General features: G+C 55.2%; 1 protein-coding gene across 11 annotated transcripts; it reads left to right on the forward strand.

Moving 5' to 3' along the window:
- Positions 1–4,551: 4,551 nt before the first annotated feature.
- GRB7 (growth factor receptor bound protein 7) lies at positions 4,552–13,620 on the forward strand. 11 transcript variants are annotated; one of them, XM_069543344.1, is made up of 16 exons: positions 5,259–5,339; positions 5,949–6,148; positions 9,395–9,551; positions 9,668–9,821; positions 10,003–10,159; positions 10,254–10,375; positions 10,467–10,544; positions 10,808–10,945; positions 11,284–11,394; positions 11,538–11,636; positions 11,929–12,009; positions 12,115–12,231; positions 12,413–12,473; positions 12,602–12,689; positions 12,793–12,886; positions 13,085–13,620. In XM_069543344.1, exons 3-16 carry the CDS (start codon positions 9,400–9,402, stop codon positions 13,229–13,231), a joined length of 1,599 nt encoding a protein of 532 aa, XP_069399445.1. In that variant the 5' UTR covers positions 5,259–5,339; positions 5,949–6,148; positions 9,395–9,399; the 3' UTR covers positions 13,232–13,620. The 11 variants fall into 11 exon arrangements, with proteins under 11 accessions (XP_069399442.1, XP_069399438.1, XP_069399440.1 ...); XM_069543341.1 differs by lacking the exons at positions 5,259–5,339; positions 5,949–6,148 and adding an exon at positions 4,552–5,066; XM_069543339.1 differs by lacking the exons at positions 5,259–5,339; positions 5,949–6,148 and adding an exon at positions 4,877–5,066 and having other exon boundaries at positions 10,254–10,381.
- The last annotated feature ends 10,328 nt before the right edge of the window (positions 13,621–23,948 follow it).

The following is a 23,948-nucleotide window of genomic DNA, read 5'->3' on the forward strand; positions in this document are numbered from 1 at the left end:
CTAGAAACGGAGACTGTCTCCTTGCCTCTTCTTTCCCTGGGCCCCCACCAAAGGATCCTCTCAGGTCACCCACTCTAGCATCCCTTTAAAACATTCATTTCTAAACGATTCAGTGACTTACGGAGTTGTGAAGCCATCTCCACACATTTCCACCGACATAAAAAAAAGTCCCACCTGCGTATTTTCAATCTTTCCAGCTACCTGCTCCAGCCCTAAGCAACCACGGATCTGCTTTCTATCAATTTGCCTTTCCTGGATGTTTCATATAAATGAAATACTATGTAGTCTTTTGCTTCTGACTTCTTGCACTCCTTTTAAAGTTTTTGAGGTTCATCCATGTTATAGCATGTACTAGTGGTTGCCTGGAAAATCCCATGGATGGAGGAGCCTGGGTAGGCTGCAGTCCATGGGGTCACTAAGAGTCGGACGCGACTGAGAGTCTTCACTTTCACTTTTCTCTTTAATGTATTGGAGAAGGAAATGGCAACCCACTCCAGTGTTCTTGCCTGGAGAATCCCAGGGACGGGGGAGCCTGGTGGGCTGCCGTCTATGGGGCTGCATAGAGTCGGACACGACTGAAGAGACTTAGCAGCAGCAGTGGTTCCTTTTTGTTGCGGAGAAATATCCCAGTGTATGGATGAAATGTTTTGTTTATTCAATACCAGTTGATGGATATTTGAGTTTCCAGTTTTGGGGTATTTTGAATAATGCTGCCATGAATGTTTGTGTGTCTTTGTATGTACATGTGTTCTTACTTCTTGTGGGTAGGTTCCTACCAGTAGAATTGCTAGGTCGTGTGGAAAGTTTATGTTTAACTTAAGAAATGGCCAAAATGTTTTTCAAAGTGGCTGTACCATTTTACATTCCTACTAGCAATATATGATGATTTGTTTCCCTATATCCTTGTCAACACTTGCTGTCTGTCTCTTTCATTATAGCCATCCTGATGGGAGTGAGGAGGTTTTAATTTGCATTTCTCTAATGGTCTTGAGCACCTTTTCACGTGCTTATGAGCCATTCATATATCTTAATTTGGAAAAACGTCTATTCAAATCTTTTGCCCACTTCTAATTGGGTTGTTTGTCTCTTTAGTGTTGATTTGTAGGAGTTCCTTATATACAGTTGACCCTTGTACAACACAGGTTTGAACTGCGTGGGTCTACTTACATGTGGATTTTTTTCGGTAAATACATAGTAAGTACCACACAATACAAGTTTGTGTCAATCTGAAGGTGAAAACCAGATGGGGGGCTGACTGTAAAGTTATATTCAGATTTTCAACTGCTCTGGGTCATTGGTACCTCTAAGCCCTGCATTGTTCAATGAGCAACTGTATTCTGGATACAAAGTTCCTAATTAAATGTATGACTTGTAATTATTTTCCTCCAGTCTTCCACAAGTATTTTTTTAAATTTAATTTTCGAAGTGCAAAATTTTAAAATTTTGGCCAAGTATAGTTTATCAACTTTTTATTTTGTCATTTGTGCTCTTGCTGTCTCATTTGCATCTGAGATCTCTGCCTAACTCAAGGTACAAAGATTTTCTCCCATAACTTCTTCTAGAGTTTTATAGTTTTAGCTCTTACTTGTAAATCCATGATCTGTTTTGAGTTAATATTTGTAAATTGTGTAAGGTGAAGGGGAAGGTGAAGTCGCTCAGTCGTGTCTGACTCTTTGCGACCCTGTGGACGGTACCCTACTAGGCTTCTCCGTCCATGGGATTCTTCAGGCAAGAATACTAGAGTGGATTGCCATTTCCTTCTCCAGGGGATCTTCCCAACCCAGGGATCGAACCCAGGTCTCCCGCATTGGAGGCAGATGCTTTAACCTCCGCACCACCAGGGAAGCCCTGGTGTAAAGGAGGATCTAAATTCATCTTTTGCCATGTGGCTATTCAATCTGTCCCAGAACCATTTATCAAAAACACTATTCTTTCGCTCGCTGAATTGTCTTGGCACCTTTGTCAAAAATCAATTAACCAGTAGGTCCAGTGGTTAAGACTTCGTCTTCCAGTGTAGAGGGTTCGGGTTCGATCCCTGGTTGGGGAACTAAGATCCCACATGTCTCACAAACAAAAAACCAGAACGTAAAACAAGCAATATTGTAACAAATTCAATAAAGACTTTAAAAATGATCCACATGAAAAAAAAAGTTAAAATGTTTAAAAAAAAATCAATTGACCAGAAATGTAAGGATTTTTACTTGGACTCTTGAAGCTGTCCTATTGATATATACTACTACTACTACTAAGTCGCTTCAGTCGTGTCCAACTCTGTGCGACCCCACAGACGGCAGCCCACCAGGCTCCCCCGTCCCTGGGATTCTCCAGGCAAGAACACTGGAGTGGGTTGCCATTTCCTTCTCCATATTGATATATAAATCTATTCTTTTTCATTGTCGTTTCTTTTTAAAATAGATTTAGATATAACTTATACACAGTAATACACATCCTCTGGAGTGTACCTTTCTGTCAGTCCTGACACATACCGTTGTACTTCTACCACCAGGACCAAGATACACAACAACTCCATTACCTCCTCACAAGCTTCTCTGCTGTCAACCGCTCTCCCTCCTCCTCAACTCCAGATCTGTTTTCTGTCCTTAGCATTCTGCCCCCTCTAGAAAGTCATATAAATGGACTCCTATAGCACTGAGCCCTCTTGAGTCTGGTTTCTCTTTCCAACTTATCCTGTCCTTCAACATCCAGAGTGATTTTTCGAAATATAAATCTGCCCGCTCCTTTGGGCCTCTACTTAAGCTCAGATGGACCCTGCAGGGTCTGGCCTCTGCCCATAGTTCCTGCTGGTCTGGACAGACAGGATGGATGGCTCTTAAACCTGGTTTACAGAACAACCACCTGAGGGCTTGTCAATACCATACATTCCTGGGTCTTGTCCCCAGAGACCAAGTTTCAGTAGTTGGGGAGGGGCCCAGGGATCTGTTTCTTTGTTGTTGTTTGCTTGGTTTTTTAAAGTTGCATTTTATTTATTTTTGGTTGTGCTGGGTCTTTGTTGGCGCTTGGGCTTTTCTCCACTTGCGATTCCCAGGCTTCTCACTTCCATGGCTTCTCCTGTTGTGGATCATGGGCTCTAGGCAGGCTGGCTCAGTAGTTGCGGCTCACAGGCTTAGTTGCCCAATGGCATGTGGAATTTTCCTGGACCGGGGATCGAAGCTGTGTTCCCTGCATTGGCAGGAGGAGTCTTACCCACTGGACCACCAGGGAAACCCAGGGATCTGTGTTTTTACACAAGCCCAGGCAGATTTGGAGGCCACACTTTGAGGGACACAGTTGAGTACAAAGCCTTTCCCCACACCTCTCACACGTGCTCAGCCACACCTGTGGGCTCCTCTCCCTTCTCCACCCTGCTCTGCCTCTGCATGCTCTGTCCCCTTTTGTCAAGTGTTTTGGCACTTGTTTCATCATCATGAAAGGTGCTCCCCCTTCGCATCCACCAATCCAAATCCTTCAATCCAGACAACTTCCCCTCTGCTCAACTGTCACTTCCATGGAGAAGTCTTCCCTAACTCCCTGTGTGTTTTCCCAGCATAGCTGTCTCCCGTCATCTCTTATTATTTGTGTGATCCTTTGATTTCTTTTTATTTTGACTGCCGCTGGGTCTTCGTTGCTTTGCTTGGGCTTTTCTCTGGTTGCAGCAAGCTGGGGCTACTCTCCAGTTGTGGTAGCTTCTCTCGTTGTGGAGCACTGGCTCCAGGCTTGCGGGCTTCAGTAGTTGCGGCACATGGGCTTAGTTGCTCCACGGCATGTGGGATCTTCCCAGACCAGGGATTGAACTGGTGTCCCCTGCATTGTAAGGTGGATTCTTAATAACTGGACCACCAGGGAAGCCCTGGTTCTTTGATTAACATCAGTCTCCCCGATTGGGCTGCATGAAGATAACGGTGGGATCTGTTTTGTTGCTCACTATATCCCCAGTGCCAAGCATGCGGTTGGCATATAGTAGGTACTTAACAAATATTAGCTGAGTGAACGAAGAATTGATTGAGTGAATTGTCTACCGTGTTTTTCACATGATATCCAGTGACCCAGGTGACCTTGCCTCTTTCCCCACTTCTTCACTTAGTCCAGTCTGGTTTTTTCAAGGAAAACTGAGTTTGGGGAAAGTTGAGCATCCAGTCACTCCTCCAGGTCCCCCAGGGCAGATCTCTTATCACCCCTATGAACTGTTTGTTTACTGAACTGTCACCCACTTGTGGGATGCGGCTGGTGCCTTTGATCTCAGTCTCCTAGGCCCTCTCTCCAACCTTGTGTTTGCCTACTGCTGAAGGCCAGCGCTAAGGGGAGTCCCCTGGCACCTGGCCAGAGCTTTCCCCAAACGACTTCTGCCACTGGGAGACCTTGCCTAACCCCTTCAATTTCAGAAGGGAAACCTGAGACTGTGGACTTTGCTTAGAAGGGAGGGTATATGCTGGGTGCCCCTGAGGGGCCAGGGTGCAGCCTGGGTGGTCAGACTGTGGCTGGAGGTCAAGGGGCAGGCCGTGTTGCTGGACATCCTTCTGGCTGGCTTCCCTCTTTCATAGAGTGCCCTTTGCCCCAAGGGGTAAGACCCTAAGCAGCAGACAGGCCCCCTAAATTGGGCAATGAACAGACCAGGTTTGGGAAGGGGCGTGGGGAAGAGTAGGCGAGTCCCTTTTCTCTGATCTTCCAGGTCCCTGCTCCTCCCTCCCAGGTCATGAGGACTCTAGATCTTTGCTTTCGGGGCTGTACAGTTTGACTGTTTCTCCCCTGGCACCTGCTACAGAAAGACAAAAACAATCCCAGCCAGGGTAGAGTGTCAGGGAGTCCCCGCCCCTCCTCCAGTGCTTCCTCCTCCCATGCCCCTCCCTCAGGCCCCGCCCCCACCTGCCCAAGATAATTTGTTTCCTTGGGTCAGAAGCCTGGACAACAGAGCTCAACCTCCCCCGACTCCTACGTTCAAAGTCGGGACACTCTCCTACACCTGTAGAGAAGAGGGAGGGGGTTTGAGATCAAGCCCAGGTACCTGAGGTTCCTAGACAGCGCCGGACTTCGGACCCTGTGTCCTGCTACTCCAGCTGGGGCTCCTCCAGGTAAGGGCACCGAGATTGGTTGCAGACGACAATCTGCTCCCACTCCCAGCTGCACCAGGGCCCCAGGCTGTGCCAGTCTCAGGGCCAGGAGCTGACTGGATGGCTGCCCAGGTGGGCAGGACAGGAGGCCGCCCGGCTCCCCCTCCCTTCCCCCCTTCAGTGATGTCAGGCCAAGGGCGGGGAAGGGGGTGGGGGGGACAGGTAGTTAAGAGCTTGGCATCTCCCTTCCTAAATCGGTGGCCCCAGCCAGGTGTGCCAACACCCAGGGTCCAGGTAAGGACCAGAGCGCGGCACTTCGTCTTGGGGGCGGGAAGCACCAGTAGATCCCGGAGAAAGATGTGGAGATCTTTGGAGAATATGGAGAAAGATGCCGCCTCCTGCTGTGTTTTCCTGGAGGCCTCACTTTCTCTTTTCCTCCAGCCTCCCATCCTGCCCCCTCCTCACTATCTGCCCTCGGTCTTTCCCTGTTCTCACTCCCTGTTCTCTCCATTCCTTCGTCCCTCTCCACCCCGCCCCCCAACAGCCCCAAACACACACTCCAACCTGCTGATGGGGTCAGGGAAGCAGGAATCCAGATTCTTTCCTCCCCGAGAGGGGCGGATTTCCCGCTGAAACTAGCCCCTCCCCACGTCCCCAGAAAGAGAGCTGGGAGGGGTGTCCCAAGCCGAGGGGGCAGCCCCAAGTGTCTCCAGGCTCCGTCTGCTTTGACCCCAGTTTGAGTTCTCCCAAGTCTTTATTAAAGACAGATGTCTCTGTGGGGGCAGTGGGGCACCCTCCAATTTGGAGGGCAGTAAAGGAGACAGATTCTCTGAACTGCATCCGTACTCAGCAATACAGGCTTCCCTGGTAGATCAGCTGGTAAAGAATCTGTCTGCAATGCAGGAAACCCCAGTTCAATTCCATTCCTGGGTTGGGAAGATCCCCTGGAGGAGGGCATGGCAATCCACTCCAGTATTCTTGCCTGGAGGATCCCCATGGACAGAGGAGCTTGGCGAGCTACAGTCCTTGGGGTCGCAAAGAGTCGGTCACGACTAAGCAACTGAACTGAACTGAGCGACTCAGCACAGCCCTCCGGTGGGAAGGTAGGGGGTGGGACAAGCCCCGGGGAGGGGGGTGGTCCCTCTGGCTTAAGAAAGAAGTGGTCTGGGTAGGCTGAAGGGATAGATGCTGGGGGTCTGCAGCGCGGTAGGGCCTGGGGAGAGTGGGTGCGCTGTGCGCATGGGGGAGGGGGGCAGATTGCCTTGTCCGTCTGAACAGTCTTGGGGAAGACTCATCCCAGTCGGGGTCTCCCTGGCACGCTGGGGATGGAGAATACTCCTGCCGGCCCTTGCCAGGCCTTCCAACCCCACTGCGCCCCGAGAATGCCCCCTCTTGGTCCGCGTGTCCTGGACTCTGCTCTCCCCTCTCCACCCCCCGCTATCGTGCTGGGGGGCCCCCCGTGAAGGCAAGCAGCCTGTAATGATTAACTCCACAGACACTCTAGCATTCTTCCCGAATTAAACTTTAAAAGAGCTGCCCCCCTCATTCCCATTGGATGTTTTTCCCCTAGTGAGGGAGGGGGCGGGGCCGCAGGGTCCGGGGGCCCTCCCCCAGCTCCAGGTCAGCTAGGGGTTTCCCGCCTCCTCACCTGAGCCCTCACCCTAAGGGCTCCCCCACAGGTAAAGCCTTCCTCCTAACTAAATCCCGATGCGGGCGGGGCGTGGGGTTCCTGGGCCTGGCGGGGGCCTTCCCGCCACCTCCAGGCCCCAGCTCCAGCCCCTCCCCACCCCACCCCACCACCCCACCCGGTACCGAAGGTGGCCTTGTTTTCTACCGGCCCGGCCTTCTACCCTGAGCCCTGCCACCCACCCTCGGGGCCAGCCAGGTGGGGCAAGATTCAGGAAGTAAACAAGGAGGCTGGAGGCGGGAGGGCTGGAAGGAGGGTGGGGCCCGAGCCACGGGGGCGGGGAAGTCGCAGAAGGGAGTCACAGTACTAAGGGGACAGATTGATGTGGGGGTCGATTTCTTCAATATAACCTTCCCAGGGCCCCAGTTGGAAAGTTTCAGGTCTCTTGGGGGTGGTTGAGGGGGCTGCCCAGGGGAGACAGCTAGGATCGGTTTCTCTCACCTCTCCTCTCTTTGGTCCTGACTCCCGAGTCCTGTCCTTCCTTAGAGGGGTCTGGAGAGCTGGGTGATGGGATCTGAAGGCTAAACCCATCCAGAGTCAGCCTTCCCGCCCCCCACAGAGGCCAGACTCAAGTCTGATTCAAATCTACCCTCTCCCCTTCCAAACGCTGCCCAGATTCCCCTTCCCTCTGGGATGGGAGAGGATCCAGGCCTCCTGGTCTCAGACCACGCCACTGTTGGTCTCTGGCTTCCTGGAGCGGGTGGTTCCTGCAGCCCTTCCCCTAGTCCCCCCTGGGATGAAGTGAGCAGGGCTGTTTGCCAGAGGTTAGACGGGGGTGGGAGTGGGGGCCTTGTGTTTTGGTGTTGACGTGCTGGTGTCTCTTGGTGTTCCATGGTAGGTGGATCTTTCCCTTCCTGGCAGGGCCCCCAGCCTCGTCGCTGGCTCTCCCTCCTGGCCTTCCCCTGTCTGCCTGTCTGTGTCTGTCTTCCTGTGTGTCTTGACTTTCCACTCCTGCTGCTGAGTATGCCTTTGATCAGAACGCCCAGGAGAGTATATGAATTAAAAGGACCCTCATTTCCCAGGGATGATGAGGATGAGACCCTCCCGGGCCAGCCGAGTCCTGGATGCTAAGGGTGGGCAGCAGCAGCAGAATGCAAGTCTGGGGGGCTCTGGACAGGAGAAGGAGCACTGCATGTTTCTTTGGGTTACTTTAGGTACCCCAGGGGCACCCCTGTGAGGTCAGCTCCACTCCAGATGGGCTTCTGAATCCCGGCCAGGCTTTTCTTCTCTCCCGCCTGGGTGAGGGGGCTCCTGGGCTGGGTGGTGGCTACCTGGGGCCCTTTGCAGGTTGCACCTGGACCTGGACTGGAGGTAGGCCAAAGGTGGGGAGGAGGAGATGATGTCAGAGGAGCCTCAGCCTCCCCCCCCCCCGCCCCACATCTTCCTCCTCCCCAATCCTGTTCTTGTGGTGGGGGGGGAGTGGAGGGGATGGGTAGAGGCAGGGTTGTTTGTGTTTCTCCTAAGCCAGGAAGTAGTGGAGATGAGTCAAGGGTGAATGGAGAGCTCCAGGCAGTGTGTCCCGCCCCACCCTGACTCACCTGTCCCCCAAATCTCCTCTTGTCCTCACTTAAAGGTTGGGGACCTGCCTCATCCCAGGTGCGGGGAAGGGGGGCAGATCTTGGGTGCCTTAGGCAAGCTAACAGCGCTGGCCCAGTATCTGAAGCACAGGCAGGGGACAGAACTGTAGGTCCTCCCAGGTCCTCCCAGGTCTCAGCCCAGCCTAAAGGGTCTTGGTTCCTGGGAAGGAGGGGCTTGCGATGCCTCCACCTGCTGGTGGCCATCCTTGCCCCATCTCTTCTATCCTTGTCCTGGATGCCGTGTAGTGCCTGTGGGCAATAAAACATGGGTAAGACCCTGGCCTTGCCTGGGATGGCTGGGCATCTTCAGACCAGTGGGTGGATAAGACAGGTGCGGAGGCCCCAGCACAGGGCCCAGAGGGAGCCCTTCAGTCTGAATGTGGAAAATCCTGTAAGGCTTCTCAGAGGAGGTGGCTCTGGCGTTGAGGCCTCAAGAAAGTTGGGGAGGGGGAGGGGTCTAACGAAGGCACACAAGGTTTGGGGGCCGCTGGGGCGCAGGCCCCAGACTAGCCTTCTTCCCACTGCAACTGAGCTCGCCTCCTGTCCTCCTGGTTCCTGTCCTTCCCCACCTCCTTCTCTCCTTCTGTGCATCACTTAGCGCTTGAGCAGGCGTTGCCACAACAGGCTCTGGCAACAAAGCGCTGGGAAAACCTGGGGCAGAGCCCAGAGGAGTGAGTGCCCCACACTGGGAAGTGCAAGGGTGCCACTGAGCCCCACTGTGTGGGGGTCAGGGAGTCCGTCGCTGCTGCCTGCCTGTGGTGAGGGGACCCTCACCGCTCTTCCCCTGGGCAACCTGGGGTAAGGAAGAGCGCTGGACTGGGAGTCCAAACGCTGAGCTCTGCTCCCTGTCTCACCTGTGATGAGGCAGGAGTGCTTCTTTTTCAGGGCTCAGAGTCCCTTTTTGTAACAGGGACTCAACGCTGCCCTTCCCCAGAGGCTCCAGGGAACTCCAGTTAGTTGCGGATCGAGGAGGGGCCAGATAAACTCTGAGGGGCGCCTGACAGAAGGGTGAAGGAGGTCTGGGTCCCCTTGGCCCCTCTCCCCAGGACAAGGGCACAAGAGCAGCTGTTCCTCTTCTCCCTCAGAGGTCATGGAGCTGGGTCTGTCTCCACTTCATCTCAGCAGCTCCCCAGAAGACCTGTACCTGGCCTCTGGGACCCCTCCTGGGACTCCCCCACCTCTCAATGCCCCTCTGTCTGGGGAGGTGAAGAGGTCCCAGCCTCTGCCCATTCCAACCAGCAGGTAAAGTGGGGTGTCGGCTGACGGAGGGAGGCTGGGGGGAGCTGGGGGGAGCGGTCAGCACTAGGGTAATGCACAGAAGCTTACTAGCAACTCCTCCCCTCCATCTCCCGCCCCAGGAAACTTCTTCGAGAGGAGGAGCTACAGTCAACCTCTCTGCCCTCCATCCCCAACCCCTTCCCCGAGCTCTGCAGTCCTTCTTCACAGAGCCCCATTCTTGGGGGGTCCTCCAGTGCAAGGGGGCTGCTCCCTCGAGACACGAGCTGCCCCCATGTGAGTTTCCCTGGGAAAGAGAAGGCAGGGAGCATGGGGTGCTGGGGGATGGGGCAGATATAGTGCCGCCTTGGCTGGGTGGAGGGGACTTGGTCAAGGATCCCAGAGGGTAGAGCAGAGGGGGATGGGAGAGAACCACCCTTTGCCCTTGCCCGCCTCACCGGCCATTCCTCGGGTGCAGGTCATAAAGGTGTACAGCGAAGATGGGACCTGCCGCTCGGTGGAGGTGGCGGCAGGGGCCACGGCTCGCTATGTGTGCGAGATGCTGGTGCAGCGATCTCACTCCCTGAGTGACGAGAACTGGGGGCTGGTGGAGTGCCACCCCTACCTAGCACTGGGTAAGTTGGGCCGCAGGGGACTGCCTAACCTGGGAGGCAGTGCTTCACACCTGACTGGCCTCCACTGACCCCTGCTTTTTGCCCTTGACCCCAGAGCGGGCCTTGGAGGATCATGAGTCAGTGGCAGAAGTGCAGGCTGCCTGGCCCATTGGTGGAGACAGCCGCATCGTCTTCCGGAAGAACTTTGCCAAATACGAGCTGTTCAAGAGCACTCCAGTGAGTGTGCGTAACAGGGGGGTCTGGGCCCGGACACCCCAACCTCCACCCGGATCCTCAGTCCCTGACTCCTGGCTCCTTTTGCCCCCAGCACTCCCTCTTCCCAGAAAAGATGGTCTCGAGCTGTCTGGATGCACACACGGGCATGTCCCATGAGGACATCATCCAGGTGAGGGCCCACTCCCATTTCATGGCCTTGACTCCCCAGGATCGCCCAGGGCTTCTTGGCCCTGAAGTCCATGCCATCCCTCTATGGGGTGGAAAGCCCAGCACCGCCCTAAGCATCAGTTTCTTCCTCTGTTAAATGACAGTAAATGTAAACCCCTGCCACCGAGGCAGGTGCTAGGAAGGCCTGTGTGTGTGTGTGTGTGTGTGTGTGTGTGTGTGTGTGTGGCCACCTCGAGGCCTCTCACCCTGCTCTCCTATCCTCAGAACTTCCTGAATGCAGGCAGCTTCCCAGAGATCCAGGGCTTCCTGCAGCTCCGGGGGTCAGGGCGCAAGCTTTGGAAACGTTTTTTTTGCTTCCTGCGCCGCTCTGGCCTGTATTACTCCACCAAGGGCACTTCCAAGGTGAGGTCTTAAAGGTGACAGCCCCGGCCCCTCGGAGACCCCATCCCTGGTGCTTCTAGGAGCTGCCCCTTCTCTGCGGGAACTCCTAGACCTTTCACCCTCTAGGCCCTGAGACCCTCAGCTACCCCTCTTCCCCTCCCAGCTCACCTGCCCTGGAAGGTAGCAATGGGAGAGCCAGGTGAACTGAGTTCAAGTCCTGGCTCTGCTTCTATGTGCTGTGTGACCCGGGGCACTTCTCTGCTCCTCTCTGGGCCTGAACTGTCCCCAGCTGGTTGAGGGGGGATGCTGAGAGGGGGATAGGGTCTGCCTGTACAGTCTTGCTCACTCGTGCTGCACAGGATCCGAGGCACCTGCAGTACGTAGCAGATGTGAACGAGTCCAATGTGTATGTGGTGACCCAGGGCCGCAAGCTCTACGGGATGCCCACAGACTTTGGCTTCTGTATCAAGGTGAGGATCCTACCTGGGGCTTCTGAGCTGCTTCTGGGACCCCCAGACTCCTCTCCTTGCACCCTGCCCTGCCCCATGGAGACAGGAGACAACATCTGGTTCTAAAGGCAGATGTGGGACCAGGCAGTTTCCTCTCCCCGCAGCCAAATAAGCTTCGAAATGGCCACAAGGGGCTTCACCTCTTCTGCACTGAGGATGAGCAGAGCCGCTCCTGCTGGTTAGCCGCCTTCCGCCTCTTCAAGGTGAGGTCCTGGCGCTGGCTGGGGTGCTGACCCGGCTCTCGGGATCCCTGGCGTGAGGGAGGAGTTATAGTTCTGCCCCCAGGAAGTCTCTGGAATGAGACGGCATCATCATAGCCTTGCTCTCTCAGAATCCTTGGTCCAAGACTGGAGTTGCAGCTCTGGCTCCAGAAAGCCCCTCAGCCAGGTGCAGGGATGTTGCCCGATTCTTGGGGAGTCCTGGTCTGGGCGGGGCGCCACAGCGGAGCCCCCAGCATCTGTGTGACCTCTGGCCTTCTTTCTCTCCACCTCGCAGTTTGGGGTACAGCTGTATAAGAATTACCAGCAGACACTGTGCCGCCACCTGTGCCCACCCTGTGGGGGTTCCCCACCCTCGGTGAGTGTTACAGGATGTTGTGGGAGGGGGAGGGGAGCACCCAGGCCCCATGCCAGGGATACTGAGGTCCCATCTGACCCCTCTCCCGTCCTGTCCAACCTGCAGAGGAGTGTCTCAGACAACACTCTGGTGGCCATGGACTTCTCCGGCCATGCCGGGCGTGTCATTGAGAACCCCCGGGAAGCTCTGAGCGCCGCCCTGGAGGAGGCCCAGGCCTGGCGGGTGAGGGGGCTACACTGAGCTGTGTGTTTGTACTGCTCTCCATCTGGGCTCCCATGGAGCGGGAAGAGGAAAGCGAGGGGCGAGGGGAGGCACCCAGCTGCAGAAAGAGGCTCTCTAATCTTGAGGGGCTGGTAATGCTCCAGCTGTGCCCTGATCCCCCGTGTCTCCCACTGTTCTGCAGAAGAAGACGAACCACCGTCTCAGCCTGCCCACCCCCAGCTCGGGCACAAGCCTCAGTGCAGGTGGGTGAGAAGGCCCGGCGTCCTCGGGGCGGGGGCTGGTATGGCTTCTCTGAGCATTCCTGTTGCGGGTGGTGAGAAGGAGGGTCCCCGCCCCGGAGTGACCACCCATCTGCCTCCTCTCACCCCAGCCATCCACCGCACCCAACCCTGGTTCCATGGACGCATTTCTCGCGAGGAGAGCCAGCGGCTCATTGGGCAGCAGGGCCTGGTTGATGGGTAAGGGACTAGGCTGGGCAGGGCGGCAGACCAGGGAGGAAACAGACCTGGGTCCGGGTGGTGGCCTTGTGTCCTCGGGTCACGTTGCCTTGTCTCCTGGCAGCCTGTTCCTGGTGCGAGAGAGTCAGCGGAACCCACAGGGCTTTGTGCTTTCTCTGTGCCACGCGCAGAAAGTCAAACATTACCTTATCCTGCCAGTGAGTATCCCTGCTTCCTGCCGTACAGACGCGGGACTGCCAGCAGCCCATCCTCCCTACACCGCCCCCAGGGCGCCTGGGGTCTCCCCTCTTTCCTTGCTGCTGCACAAGCAATGGGGACCTCAGCCTTGGCCCAGGAGGGCGCTCCTCCAGGCCCTCACCCCTCCCTGACTTCCCACCCCTGTGGCCACACCCCAGAGCGAGGAGGAGGGGCGCCTGTACTTCAGCATGGACGACGGCCAGACTCGCTTCACCGACCTGCTGCAGCTCGTGGAGTTCCACCAGCTGAACCGCGGCATCCTGCCCTGCCTGCTGCGCTACTGCTGCACCCGCGTGGCCCTCTGACCACTGCACAGGCCGGTCACATCTCGGCCCACCCCAGGCTGCCCTCCTCCTCCGGAGCTTCCCGCCCCAGAGCGGACTCAGAGTGGGCAGAAGGTGAGGCCAGGATCATCATGAATGGCTGGGAGCTCCCCTAATCCAGTTTTCTCCTCTGCTCCTTGCCTCCCTCAGGCAGAAGGTGCTCCCTGCTCAGTCCACCCTCAACTTCTCCTTCAGGGAAGGCACTTGTGTGGCCTTCTCCCCTTCACGGAGCTCCTGGGTGCTGCTCTGGGACAGGACACTATGGGAGAAATGGGGGCAGCCGAGGTGGTCTTTACACCCCACATTTTGTACAGACTGAGAGGCCAGTTGATCTGTTTTATACTAGTGACAATAAAGATTATTTTTTGGTACACCTGTGAGTTCTGTCTGTCAAGGTCCGGCTAGCTGGGGCTGGGGGGTGATCAGGAGAGGTGAAAGTGGAAGTTGCTAGCGTGTTTGACTCTTTGCGACCCCATGGACTATACAGTCCATGGAATTTTCCAGGCCAGAATACTGGAGTGGGTAGCCTTTCCCTTGTCCAGGGGATCTTCCCAACCCAGGGATTGAACCCAGCTCTCCCGCTTTGCAGGAGGATTCTTTACTAGCTGAGCCAGAAGGGAAGTCCAAGAATAAGCCTATCCCTTCTCCAGCGGATCTTCCTGACCCAGGCACTTATCTGGGTGCTTTGCAGGCAGATGCTTTACCAACTGAGTTATCAGGGAAGCCCACCAGGAGAGATGGGCACCAGTCAAACTCCTGAAAATGTGTCAGATGGATCCAGGCCACGTGCAGCCAAACCTGGATGTTTTTTTCTTTCTTTAAAATATTTATTTGGCTGCACCAGGTCTTAGTTGAGGCATGTGACCTCCTTAGTTGTCATATGTGGGATCTAGTTCCCTGACCAGGGATCGAACCTGGGCCCCCTACATTAGCCACTGGACCACGAGGGAAGTCCCCAAGCCTGATGTTTCTTGAGGAGCTCTTGGTCATCAGAGAGTCTTGGTACCCAGTACTTGGTACCACCTACTGGCTCATAGTAGGTGCCTAAGGATGGCTTGTTAAATGAATGAACAAACAGGGAACTGTCATCTAGGTGAGGCTTTCTGACGGGACCTAAAGCCATGGAGGTCACTCTAACAGGGCCTGGGAGCCAGAGACGGGTTAGACAGCATCCATGTCCTTAGCAAGTCCTGGGCTACCTGGTAGGGTAATGAGTCCTGACAAACGCACAGTCCATCACCACCAAGTCACACAGTGGCTCCATTACCTTACCTCCAGTGGGTCCCTGTGTTCAACTCCTCCCTCCTCAACCCCTCTCCCTCCCCAACTGAAGATCTGCTTTCTGTCCTTGTAGTTGGTTCCACTGTTTTCTGTGCTGTTTGTTGTTCTGTTTTCTCCAGAAAGCCATGATGGAATCCCACAGCACTCAGCCCCGAGTCTGGCTTCCTCTCCAATCTGTCCTTCAACATCAAGAGTGGTATTTCCAAAATAGCACTCTGCCTGCTCCCTGCCCCCTCCCCGCACGATGCCTCCACTTCAGCTCAGATAGACCCTGCAGGGTCTGGCCTCTGCCCATGCCAGTCTATGATTTTGTCTAAGAGCTTTATAGTTTCAGCTTTTACATGATGGGAAAGCTTTATAAGAAAGGTATCAGATTGGCAACCCCTGAAATGCTGCTCAGTCTGCAGATCACAAAGAGATAGAACCTCCCTCCAGACACATGAAACTCACTGAGGCATTATTTTTGCCAAGAAATCAAGCTCCCTGCATCCAATGACGAGTTTTATAAAAAACCAGAGGAACATGTGAAATGACACATAGGGATACGATGACCAAAATCCAGACTGGGAAACTACAGAACAGATAACCCGATTTCTTCAATAACAAAAAATTACAAGAAAAGAAAAGATGGGAAATCTCTAGGTTTCAAGAAATTTAGACACTTATCAAGCAGATGTAATGTGTTGACCTATTTGATTCAAATCCAAACTAGTGAACTATAAGAAGCATTTATGAGCAATTGGGGAAACTTTGAACTCTGATGAGATATTTGATAATATTAAGGAATTATGGTTAACTTTTTAAAGAGTGATAGTGGTATTGTGGTTATGGGTTTTTTTTTTTTTTAAGTCTTTACATTTAAGAGATTCATTCTGAAGTACTTATGAGTGAAATGACGTCTCCGCTTTTTTTTAAAAAGAGTTTAAAAAAGTGTCTTATTTATTTTTAGTTTTGGCTGCACTGGGTCTTCATTGCTGTGCGCGGGCTTTCCCTAGCTGCAGTGAGTGTGGCTGCTCTAGCTTGGCGCGTGGGCTTCTTTCTGTGGCGGCTCCTCTGCTTGCAGAGCACAGGCTCCAGGGTTCGTGGGCTTCAGTAGTTGTGGTGCCCAGGCTGTTACCCCGTGGCATGTGGGATCTTTCTGAACCAGGGGTCAAACTCGAGTCTCCTGCATTGGCAGGCAGATTCTTAAACATTGGACCACCAAGGAGGTCCTCAGCTTGGTTTGGGGGCGCTTAAAAATTATTTCTCATGATTTTCTGGCTTAACTGGATAGTTCCGCTTTGCATGATCTTGACTGGGCCACTGGAAAAGACTGGGAGACCCAAAACAGCCTCATTTACTATGGCTGGTAGTTGGTACTCATGCTGCTTAGAAGTGCAGCTGAGGCTTTTCACCAAAGGTCTTTAATGCTCCTTCATTTGAATCTTGGAGAAGGCAATGGCACCCCACTCCAGTACTCCTGCCTAGAAAATCCCATGGACGGAGGAGCCTGGTAGGCTGCAGTTCATGGGGTCACTAAGAGTCGGACATGACTGAGTGACTTCACTTTTACTTTTCACTTTCATGCATTGGAGAAGGACATGGCAACCCAATGCAGTGTTCTTGCCTGGAGAATCCCAGGGACGGGGGAGCCTGGTGGGCTGCCGTCTATCAGGTTGCACAGAGTCGGACACGACTGAAGTGACTTAGCAGCAGCAGCAGCAGCAGCATTTAAATCTCCTCCTAGGGTCTTTGAGCTCCTCACATTATAGCTTTCGGATTCTAAGAAAGTGCATTCTACTAGTGCTGGAGGGTCTCCTGTGGAGGAGTGGGTTGGCACTGGCAGCAGCAGTCCTGGAAGGGACCCCTTGGCCTAAGTCCTCTTCTCAACTTTGTTTTTAAAATAACCTAGAGGTTAGGGGAGAGGTTGAGTGTAGTCATGACCATGCGTTGACACTGTTTGAAGCTGAGTAATCGGTACTTGGCGATGGGCTTCCCTCATAGCTCAGTTGGTAAAGAATCCACCTGCAATGCAGAAGACCCCGGTTCAATTTCTGGGTGGGGAGGATCTGCTGGAGAAGGGATAGGCTACCCACTCCAGTATTTTGGGCTTCCCTTGTGGCTCAGCTGGTAAAGAATCCGCCTGCAATGTGAGAGACCCTGGTTCGATTCCTGGGTTGGGAAGATCCCCTGGAGAAAGGAAAGGCTACCCACTCCAGTATCCTGGCCGGGAGAACTCCATGGACTGTATCCCTGGTGGCTTAGAGGGTAAAGTGTCTGCCTGCAATGCAGGGGACCTGGGTTTGATCCCTGGGTCTGGAAGAACCCCTGGAGAAGGAAATGGCAACCCACTCCAGTATTCTTGCCTGGAAAATCCCATGGACAGAGCCTGGTAGGCTACAGTCCATGGGGTCGAAAAGAGTGGGACATGACTGAGCGTACATGCGATTCGGTACATGAATGCATTGGTACAATGAATCAGTACCTGCGATTCATTCTGCTTTAATTTTGTATAAGCATCGTCTTTGCAATTGGTTGGGCATGAGGTGGGATCCCATTTTGCAGGTGAGGAAACTGACTCCTCAGAATGGCCCCAAATTACAGTGGGACAGCCAGGTCCTGGCTGTTCTGCTCCCCCACGACTGCCTGACTTCCAGGTGGAATTCCTAAACCGCCAGTAGGGGATCCTCCCCTGGAGAGCCCCTCCTCCTCTGCAGTCCTGCTGGCAAGTGGTGTTGTCCTAGGGTGACTTTGAGAAGGACCAGTCGCCACAGCCAGCTTGGCAGGCCGGACTTGGCAGGCCCAGCGGCCACATGTGACCGAAGCACCCGAACCTTGGCTAATCCTGAGGAGAGGAGAGGCCGGGGAGTCAGGCCTTTCGGACAGAGATGGGCAGACAGGCTTCATCCATGCTCAGCCTGGAACCTGCTGGGGATTTACCCTGAAGAAAGTACTGCAATCCAGAAATGAGAGGGGTGAAGATTTTGTTTCTTTTTAGTAAGACTTGAGGAGCCGGGGACCAGTGCACCCTGTCACCTGCCATGGTTCTCAGAACCATCTCATCAGTGGCTGCTCCTTGGGCTCGAGCTGGCTGGTACTGGCTTATGTGCTGGCCATGGATGCCCAGGACCAACTTCCAAAGTATGGGTGCGAGGGGTCCAGGCCGAGGTGAGAGTTAAAGGGTTAGAATGAGTTAACTTTTTTAAAAAATTTGTTTCTTTGGCTGGGTTGGGTCTTAGTTGCAGCACGCAAGATCTTTCCTTGTGGTGCGTGGCCTTTCTAGTTGTGGTGCGCAGGCTTAGTTGCTTCACAGCATGTGGGATCTTAGTTCCCCGACCAGGGATCAAACCTGTGTCCCCTGCATTGCAAGGTGGATTCTTAACCCCTGGACCACCGGAGAAGTCCCTGAATCACCTCTTAAGCACGTCCAGGTATTTAGGCTGCATAAAGATAGGACACAGTGACCTCTCCTCGCATGAGGCACACGGCAGGAGACCAAGCCCTTCTATGTCAATCCGCTAATTGGAATATGTGAGATGGATATCATTCCCATTTTACAAATGGGAAGCTGAGGTTGAAGGAGAGTCCCCCCGCCCCCTGAGGACATAGATACAATTAAGGACAGAGGTCAGGCTCAGCCCATCTCACGAGTGGTGAACACAGTCCTTCCCTGCCTTGTCCTTTGTTCTCTGTCCCTATTCTCAGTACTGGCCACTCTGACGGACCTGGGCTGCTGGGGGCCTTTAGAGGTAGCTGGCTCAGCCTTGAGCTGGATACTGGAAATCAGCAGCTGGACGTCCTTGGTGACTGGCTGAGATCACTGGCTTCCTGGAGGAGAAGCAGCAGTTGAGAGTGTGGGGGATGAGGTCCCCTCAGCTCACAGAGGGACTCAGGGCAAGATTCCCCAGCTCTGAGGATGCAGCATGACCCAGAGGCCAGACAGCAGAAGGGACTGCCAAGGAGAGCTGCCGTGCCAGATAGCGGAGGCCTGTGGTTATAAGGAAATCTGGGCTGGTGGAAGGAGGTGGAGAAAGTACAGGCTAGAGCCTCAGATAATGTCTTTTCAATATTAAGTTATTGGGTTTGATTATCTTTAAAAATGTGCTTATTAAAGAACATTTCAGAAATCAGAAAAAAACCTTTAGGAGAGGAAATTCCCCATATTCCCTCTGCTGAAGAGGATGCAGGCACTGAGAGAGGGTGATGTGGGGCCTATGCAGGGGGTTGGCCCTGAAAGGCCTGCTGCACATCATGGACACATCATAGACACCAGCTCCTGGGGTTAGTGTGGCTGCTGTGAGCTGGGCACCAAGGTCTAGAGCTGTCCTGGGTACACCTGGACCTGTGGGAGGGTGTGGCCACAGGGTGGGCCTCCCTGCCTGCTCACGTATGGAGGTCAGAGAGGGCTGGTGCCAACTTTCTGGACTCTGGGAACAGATAAGCAGGATTCTCTCTTAGGATGTTCTGGGAGGATCATCCAGACAGACAAACCTCTGGCCAGTTCATTCTCTCCCTGCTCCCCAGACACCCTGGTCAATGAGATGTAGGCAGCCTCCAAGTTCATGGTGGAGGACCTCCCTGTGCAGGCCTAAGGGGTCAGCTTCGGCTCAGTGGCCCTGCTTGGCTCCTTCCTCTTGCTCCAATGCCAGGCACATTAAGGAGGGAGGGAGGGAGGAAAAGAGAGAGGCAGGAGAGTCCAAGGCCACTGGGAAGGATCCTTTCTTCTGAACCAGCTACATGAGCACTTTTCTAACAGTTTCTGGGAATCCAAGGGTTCCAGTAGGGGTTTGGGGGCAGGCTGGGGAGCTTTGGGGGGAGCACTGTCTTTTTATCTGGGAGTTTGGCATCATGGTGTATTTAGAAAAAGAGTTTTCAAGACTGAACCATTGATCTGGTCTGGCAGGCAGAAAAGAGGACCCAGAGAGGTCAGAGATTGGTCCAACTTGCCCAGCAGTGGGGTGGGGTGAGGGGTGGGATGAGGGGTCAGGGGAAGAACCTCAGCTTTGGGGCTTGGGTATGAGGTGTGCAGTAGTCTCTTCCCACAGAGCTTCCAGCTGGGGTGGGGAGCTGGGGGAGGAGAAGGAGGAACTGGATCTTAGGGAAGTTCGGTGTTGAAGACTGGAATCTAGGGCCTCAGGGGAGTGGGTGATCCTGGGGGTTGAGGCTGGCCCCCAGGATCTTTATACAGGAAGGGGTGTTGGGAAGTGGGGGTACCACTTGGGCTGAGACGTGTTGTGCTGTACCAGGCCCTAATGAAGCCTGAAATGCACCTGCATATGGGTCGAGCTGTGATGGCCTCTAGCGTCCTCTTACAAGCCCAGGTCTGTCCCCCTGAAGGGGCCAGTTTTTCTTTGCTGGGCACCTAGAGGGCCGTTTATCGAAAACTGTTTTCATGGTAAGCAGTTTGTTTTTACTTGGATTGGGTTTATCTTGAGGTGGTTTGGAGGAGACCGAGGGAGAGTGGGAGGTCAGTGCTACTCCTTCCACCTCATGGATCCCTTTAGGGTCCCCGTAGTGGAGCTGGGCCCTGTGACCTTGGAGTTTGAGGGGAAGCTGTAGGCACGGAAAGAACGGGCCACCTGCACCCCGCAAACCTGCAGCCAATGGACATGTTCCTCTGCATCTAGTGCCCAACTGGTGCCCTGAGTTAGATCCACAGCAGAGTAGAAGTGGGCATTCCTATCTCAGTTTTCCAAAAGATTCCAGCCTATCTCCTCTCTCCCAGCCTTGGCCCACCCACAGCCCTCTTACACCGTTCAGATCAGTCCCATACAGGTTCCCACCTTTTGGTTACCTTCTCCCAAGCTGGTCTGTCCCAAACATCCAAGGGACGAGCTAGGGGTGGGAAGTGGGGGCTGGGTGAGAAGGAGTCATCCGGGGACCCATTGGCAGTAGCTCTGGCTCCGCAACACGTGATCTGCACCCACTGCCCGCCCTTCCTTCTCCCCTCTCCCCTGCCTCTTCTCGGTCTCTGGCGCCAGACGGGCCGAACCCTCGCGGAACTGCGGGCGTCTGGCTCCAGAGAGCCACCTCCGCCTCTGCGGCGGAAAGGCCGGCCCACCTTGCCAGGGGGCCCGCTGGGTTGGGGAGGGCTGACTTTCAGCTCACCGGGCCCCGCCGAAGCCGTCGAAGATGCGCCTTCGATCCCCGGGCCAGCAGCAGGAGGCTCGCGCGGCGCCCCAGCAATGAACCCATCCGTCGCGGAGCAAGGGGATTATTAGTTTGCTCTTCGTGGAGCGTCGGTGGGCTGGGTGAAGGCCTTGAGAGATCGAGTGGGTGGAGGGAGGTCTGAACACCGCATCCAAGCACCACGGGGCCTCTAGGGGCGAAGGCCAGGCAGGACTCCGCGGGCGCGGCAGGCTCGGGTCTTCCCGCTCCCTGGGACCCGCGGCGGGTCCTCCCGACGGCTCCGAGCCGGCTCAGCCGTGCGGCTGCAGTGACACCCAGTGGCGGTAACGGGAAGTGCAGGCGCCTGTCCCTCGGCTGCAGTTATTAAGTCCGTGCCTCTCGAGGTTCCCACTCGTTGTTACGAGCGGGCACCCCCAGGAGAGACGGCCTCGCTTTGCAGACTGCCCCGCGGGGCACTTCCCTTTCCCCTCCCCCAGTTTCCTCCCCTGCAGTCGCCCGAGCACTGGGAGATCCTGCAAGGCTGCAGTGCCCGGAAGGGCGGGGCGGGGCGCAGCGGCGGCGCTGGGCTGTGACCCTGAGCAGTTTCACTTCTGGATCCTGCTCCGGGTGTGATGGGAGAGTACCTGGGCTGGGGGAGGAGGCGGGGAACACACGGCTCGCCAAGGTCCAGCGCTCAGGACCCCGAGTAAAGGATGGGTTTTTGCTTCTGGGGTGTCACGCGACCCACGCCTTCCTCCATTTTCCACCCCGCCCCACGGGTTCCACTCCGCTGTCCCCGGAGCCACGGCTCCTCCCCAGCAGCCGCCGCCTCCGCGGGGGCTGCCGACCCCCGGAGAGGCCCCGAGCGGCGTGGGCGGCAGGAGGAGCGAGCTGTGAAGCCGCAGGCAGGGGGTTAGGCTGCGGGCTGCTGAGACGCCGAGCTGTTTCTCAGAAGTGCAGTTGCCCCTCCCCTCACACCCCCCTCAGCTCCCACCTCGCACCGCACTCCTTCCCCCTGCCCCCACCCCGGCCTTCGCCGTCCTCTCCCAGGAAACCCCAACCCGGGAATCTGGTGTCAGGGTCCACGAAGATTTAAGAGAAGGTCCTGAGAGAGGACGGCGCGGGCAGGGCCGAGATTCAGACCCAGCCTCTCTGCTCATATTCCGAGCCTCCCGCCATCCACTGCCCTGTCCCCACCCCACCCCCAGCTTGTGGGCCAGGGTTGGAATTTTATAGAACGGGTTCCTGTGACCACTTGGGAACATCTTAGGCCTCCAGTCTCCTAGCTCCAGCACCCCACCTCCCTCCCAGTGCCTGAGTTTTGGGGGAGAGAAGGAAGAGCAGACAAAACCCTCTTTCTCTCCTATTCTTGTTTCTGGACAATGGGAAAGCCCTGGCTAGAGCAGTGAGGTTGAGGGCAGGCTGAGTCTGTTGGAAAGAACTTCAGAAACCCCTGACTCCGGGTGGGGTAGGGTAGGGGTGGAATCTAGGCGCAGAGAGAGAAACCAAAGTGCCCAGAGTGACCCAGAGAGCGGCAGGGCTGAGGTTGCAACCCAGGAGTCCGGACACTCAGCTGGAATCAGTGAGGCCAGCGTTTGTTCCTTGGAGACTTCAGGGCTCTGCTGGATTCAGTGACTCGGCCTGCTTTCTCCTGCTTTCCCCCATCGCGGGCGCACGCACACAGTTTGCAAGGAGAGGGAGGTGGAGGTGCTGAGGATGTGATTCCAGTGGGGGTGGCGTGGGGCTGGAACCCCAGGAAGGATGAGCCTGGGGAAGGAGGCAGCATCTGTCCCCCACCCCACACTCTACTTCCCATCCACCAGCCGCCGCCCCCAGGGCTGTGGTTTATTTGACTAGGCAGCCCTTTGGGGCCGGGGAGGTGGGGGGCACTGGGGGGTTGAGGGGAAAGGTGAGGTGATGGGAAAAGCTGCTCTGGGGCTCCCTGCCCCCTCAGTCCTGGGGAAGGGGGACGCTTGACATCACCCGCAGGCCCTCTAACCCCATTCTTTCCACTGCAGGCTCTTTCCTTGGGTATGTTCGGTTATTCTGGGGGAAGGTCTGTTATTTGGGGGGAAGGGAGGCAGCTGCCTACTTCACAGGTCAAGACAGAGTTAAAAACAAAACCGCAGCAAATTCAACACCCCATGTCCTTCAGGGACTTTCCATGACACCTTCCTTCCCCCTCTCCCCTCAAGCCAGGGAGCACCTCCCCAGAGGGCCTCCCCACCCCAGGTGCAGTGGCTTTTGGCTTTTATGCAAACAACTGTCTGACTGGGAATGCTCTGCAGCCTGACCTTGTGTGTCCTGTGACCTTGTGTGTCCTGCAGGAGCTCCTCTGCCAGCCCTCAGCTGGCCTGGCCTTCCCAGGACTCTCACCCTTTGCCCCCAACTCTTCCTCAGACTCGATTCCAGGGGATGGGAGGGAGGCCAGGAAGCCAGGTCCTTGGCCCTCTGCCTGCCCTGGGGTGGCAGTTGCCTGCAGGTGGAGGTTTGCACCGCAGCAGTGAGCAGTCAGGGTGAATGGCCTGGTTGTGTGGAGAGATGGGGGAGGGGGAGGGTGCAGGTGTGGGGTGGCCTCCAAGGCCAGGCCCACCCTGCTGCCTCTAAAGCATCCACTCACTTCCTGAGAATTAGTAAAGGAAGCTATCCTCAGCCTGGAAGAAAGTCCATTCAGCCCCAACCCCAGCCCAGTCAGCTGCCGAGCTGGCTCCTCAGCCAAAGAGGAGTCTCCCTGCCTCCCTTTCCTCTTCTTCCTGAGCTGCTTCAGCTTTGGGAAGGGAGTTAGGATGGGGAAAGCCACAGATCATCCTCTCCAAGGCTACCGAGTGGCCATTTTTAAATGTATTCAATGCTCCCAAACACGGGCAGGCTGCCAAGCCGTTCCTCCCTCCCTGGCCTTACTGTTGAGATTGGAAAACCAGCTGGAGAGCCTCAGGACAGTCTGGTGGTATTGAAGGGAGATGGTGCTGAACTCAGAGCCGTGAAAGCTGCCACCAACCTGGCCCCATGTTAGCTAGTCCTGAACTTCAGCAGTGTCTTCCTCCCACCTCTTCCCCAGGGGAAGGGAAAGGTGCTCTGGGTGAGGCTGAGCAGATTCTTTTCTGAGAGAGAATAGAGGCTATCAAGACAGGAAGAGAGCCACGTGATCCCAGCACCACTCTCCTAGGAGTTACCCCACAGGCACCCAGTTTGGGCCTCCAAGTATCTACAGACTACATCTCAATGTGGTGGCTGAGTTCAACTGCAAGTTGAGTTTCCCAGCGTGGATGTTTCTGAGACCCCAGAGATGGAAAAGTCAGGAGTTGCCTATCCTTTAGGAAGGATCCCTGCT

Source organism: Ovis canadensis, chromosome 11 (genome assembly GCF_042477335.2).
Source record: "Ovis canadensis isolate MfBH-ARS-UI-01 breed Bighorn chromosome 11, ARS-UI_OviCan_v2, whole genome shotgun sequence".
Classification (NCBI taxonomy): Eukaryota; Metazoa; Chordata; class Mammalia; order Artiodactyla; family Bovidae; genus Ovis; species Ovis canadensis.